The sequence below is a fragment of the Carassius carassius genome, chromosome 41, assembly GCF_963082965.1.
Source record: "Carassius carassius chromosome 41, fCarCar2.1, whole genome shotgun sequence".
NCBI lineage: Eukaryota > Metazoa > Chordata > Actinopteri > Cypriniformes > Cyprinidae > Carassius > Carassius carassius.
Window position 1 is genome coordinate 830,176 of NC_081795.1, and position 4,128 is coordinate 834,303.

At 38.3% G+C, this 4,128-nt stretch overlaps 1 protein-coding gene across 1 annotated transcript in view; it reads right to left on the bottom strand.

The window, feature by feature from the left end:
* LOC132123342 (26S proteasome non-ATPase regulatory subunit 2-like) overlaps positions 1–2,541 on the bottom strand; it is a 19,382-nt gene extending 16,841 nt beyond the window's left edge. Inside the window, exons 1-4 of the mRNA XM_059533897.1 lie at positions 2,363–2,541; positions 1,953–2,009; positions 875–1,039; positions 680–801 (exon numbers count right to left, since the gene is read on the bottom strand). Of these exons, the coding sequence (XP_059389880.1) occupies positions 680–801; positions 875–1,039; positions 1,953–2,009; positions 2,363–2,467 (449 nt within the window). The 5' untranslated portion in view covers positions 2,468–2,541. The remainder of the gene's footprint in view (positions 1–679; positions 802–874; positions 1,040–1,952; positions 2,010–2,362) is intronic.
* Between the last annotated feature and the right edge of the window lie 1,587 nt (positions 2,542–4,128).

Genomic DNA, 4,128 nt, shown 5'->3' on the forward strand with positions numbered 1-4,128 from the left:
TAAATTTTTTTTTGTCATTTTAGTACTCATTTTATTTCAGTTAGTGGCCAGAGAAACTTTTCTAATTTTTGTAATATATATTTTTTTTATATTTAATATCCCAGGGAACAAGTTAGGAGAAAATTGTTAGACTGAATGCAATGTAAGTCGCTTTGGATAAAAGCGTCTGCTAAATGCATAAATTAAAATTCAATTCAATAAATATATTTAAAAATAGATGTATACACAATAAAAAAATTTGTAAAATGTAAAAAAAAAAAAAAAATCCGTACCAATTTTATTTCAGTTAGTGGCCAGAGCCACTTTTCCCATTTTTGTTATAGAATTTATAAATATTTGGAACTGATATTAAAAAATAAATGCCATTTAGAAATATACAGAAAAAGCCTAATAAAAATGACAAGAGCACATAATTACTAAAACTTAAATTAAAATGAAAACAAGAATCAAAAACTTTAAATTTGCTATATATACATTTATATACATTACTAAAATGTAAAAAAATAAATATAATACTTTTTACCCTTTTTTTATTTTTAGTACCAATTCTATTTCACTTACTGCCCAAATCAAAATTTAAAATTTTTGCTTTAGTTTTTCAGCAAATATATAATCTTTTAATGCTTGTAACTGATTTGGAGTGGTTCCAGTGAACAGGGCAGTGGAGTGATGGACGTACCGGACGTATTCGTGTCCCCACGAGGCCAGCTCCTCCTGGGAGCCCAGCAGACGGTGTTTCAGACACTCTCTCTCGCTGCTCATGGTCATGGCGAGGACAGACACCACGTCAGCGCAGAAGTGCTGTGAAACAGAGAGAGAGAGACGGTCACACTGCACACTGCACACGGCTCGCTCACGCTGTCTGACTGCACACCTTGTTCTCTCCCGGAGACATGTTCTGGTAGATCTCCTTGAGTTTGGCGTAATGCGGTCGCAGGAACTTGAGCGGTTTGGGCACCGAGGTCATGGAGGTCGTGGAGGAGCGGATCTGACGCCGCAGTTCTTCCAGAGCCGGACGATACAGAGACGTGTCCTTCTCCTGACAAACACAAAACTAACGTCACACATACAGCATCTTCCGGGAACATCCGGCGGGAAATAATAGCTCAGAAGGAGATTTCTTTTACATAAGGGTTTGACTAAAATGGCCAATGACATTATTCATAAACATTGTTTTTCATCAGTAATTAATTGCTTAAAAGTTATTATTTTTATGTTTTCATTTCAAGTATTTCATTTTGTGCTTCTATCATTTTATTATTTCATTAAAGATATTTCTAAAGCGTTGTAATCTCTTTTTATTTCAAAATTATTTTCTTTCTTTTATCATTTTTAATATTTATTTTTAATTTCAGATTTAGTCATTTTACTTTGACTTATTTCCTTTCTTTTATAATTTTTATTATTTTAATGTTTCAAAATAGTTTATTTCTTTTAATTATTTTAGATTTAGTATTTTTCCTACAACTTTTTCTGTCTTTTATCATTTTTATTTCTTCAATATTTATTTTTATTTCAGATTTAGTAATTATAACACTTTAACATCAACTTATTTCATTTGGTTGCCAATATATCATTTCAAATTGTCTTTAAAATATTTAATTTTATTTGGTCTTTTTTGTTTGCATTATTATTATTTTAAATTATTTCTAAACAGCTTTGATTTATTTTTATTTTAGCAATTTTAGTACTTTAACTATTAGTATTTATTATTAATAACAGTATTGATTATTCATTATTTTGCATAAAGTAATTTCAGAAATTAAATTTGTAATTATTTTCTTAAAAACTATTTTTATTATTATTATTTTGTCCATCGAGATTTTATTTTATTGTGAAACATGGACTATTATGTCATTGGTAAACACTATTTTGCATCAGCGAGCCATTTCATAAATTAATAATAATAGATCCATGACACTTTGATCCATGATAATAAAACATTAACTTACAGTGAGTCTCTCCACGAGCATCTCTAACTCCTCCTGAAGCTGTCTGTCCTCCTCAGACTGCAGAAACAACACATAACACTCATATAAAGACTCATTTATAACATTACACACATCTGAATGAATTTCTCCTCAGTGTTTATTAACTATATCCAGACATTCATTCAATAAATCTCAGTGTTTACATATCTATAAGATACATATGAAGCACATAAACACCCATTGAGTGTCTGTAGGTCAGTTTATTCCGCATGTCGGTCGTATTAACGTCTCATAAACACATAATGTGTTGATAAATCAGGTTTAATAAGGGTAAAGGTTGTGTTTTGTGGCTGTGTTTGAGTGAAGGGCCTGCAGAGTGACTCAGGCGGAATCTGAACCGTCCCTCAGCGCCCGTTTCTCTCGTTTCTTACCAGCTCCTGCTCTTCTTTCTTGTCTTTGTCTTTCCCCACCGGTTGTTTGTTCTTGTCTTCTGTGATTTCCACCGGCTTTTTCTCCTTTTTCGCGGTTTCCTCCATGATTTTGTCTGTTGCTGTTTCTCTAAACGCGACTCACCACCGCTGACGTTGTTTCTTCTTCTGCGGCTGATGCGCGTGACCGCTACTAGCTCTCCAGCGCGTCTCCGCCACCTCGCGGCGGTACATATACGTGTGCGTGTGTGTGTGTGTGTGTGTGTGTGTGTGTGTGTGTGTGTGTGTATACTGTATTAAAGCAAATGTTAGAAGTTGATGCTTTTTTCAGTAGGGTTTTAAATCATCTTATTCTTACAGATTTATGTTCCCAGTTTATTATCATAATAATAGCACAAACATTGCTGATGTTCCTCGGTGGCAAGCAATTTTAAATACAGTTTTTTTCGATTGCTAAACGACAGTGAGCAAAACTGGAGTCACATGTGCAAAACTCTAACTACAGTCTGCACAGCAGCAGTTCATGTGGACCAAACTCTAGTTCGTTTTTCATTGCTTGAACACAGTTTCTCCTCTCGGTGTGTTGCGAGTGACGGTGTGTGTTATCTCAGCGAGGGTTTTGTGTAGTGTTTCTCCTCTCGGTGTGTTCCGAGTGACGGTGTGTGTTATCTCAGCGAGGGTTGTGTGTGGTGTTTTTCCTCTCGATGTGTTCCGAGTGACGGTGTGTGTTATCTCAGCGAGGGTTGTGTGTGGTGTTATTCCTCTCGGTGTGTTTCGAGTGACGGTGTGTGTTATCTCAGCAAGGGTTGTGTGTGGTGTTTCTCCTCTCGATGTGTTCCGAGTGACGGTGTGTGTTATCTCAGCGATGGTTGTGTGTGGTGTTTTTCCTCTCGATGTGTTCTGGGTGACGGTGTGTGTTATCTCAGTGAGAGTTGTGTGTAGTGTTTCTCCTCTAGGTGTGTTCCGAGTGACGGTGTGTGTTATCTCAGCGAGGGTTGTGTGTGGTGTTTTTCCTCTCGATGTGTTCCGAGTGACGGTGTGTGTTATCTCAGCGAGGGTTGTGTGTAGTATTTCTCCTCTCGATGTGTTCCGAGTGACGGTGTGTGTTATCTCAGCGAGGGTTGTGTGTGGTGTTTTTCCTCTCGGTGTGTTTCGAGTGACGTTGTGTGTTATCTCAGCGAGGGTTGTGTGTGGTGTTTTTCCTCTCGGTGTGTTCTGGGTGATGGTGTGTGTTATCTCAGTGAGGGTTGTGTGTGGTGTTATTCCTCTCGGTGTGTTTCGAGTGACGGTGTGTGTTATCTCAGCGAGGGTTGTGTGTGGTGTTTCTCCTCTCGATGTGTTCTGGGTGACGGTGTGTGCTATCTCAGTGAGGGTTGTGTGTAGTGTTTCTCCTCTAGGTGTGTTCCGAGTGACGGTGTGTGTTATCTCAGTGAGGGTTGTGTGTAGTGTTTCTCCTCTAGGTGTGTTCTGGGTGACGGTGTGTGTTATTTCAGCGAGGGTTGTGTGTGGTGTTTTTCCTCTCGATGTGTTCTGGGTGACGGTGTGTGTTATCTCAGTGAGGGTTATGTGTAGTATTTCTCCTCTCGATGTGTTCCGAGTGACGGTGTGTGTTATCTCAGTGAGGGTTGTGTGTAGTGTTTCTCCTCTAGGTGTGTTCCGAGTGACGGTGTGTGTTATCTCAGCGAGGGTTGTGTGTGGTGTTTTTCCTCTCGGTGTGTTTCGAGTGACGGTGTGTGTTATCTCAGCGAGGGTTGTGTGTGGTGTTATTC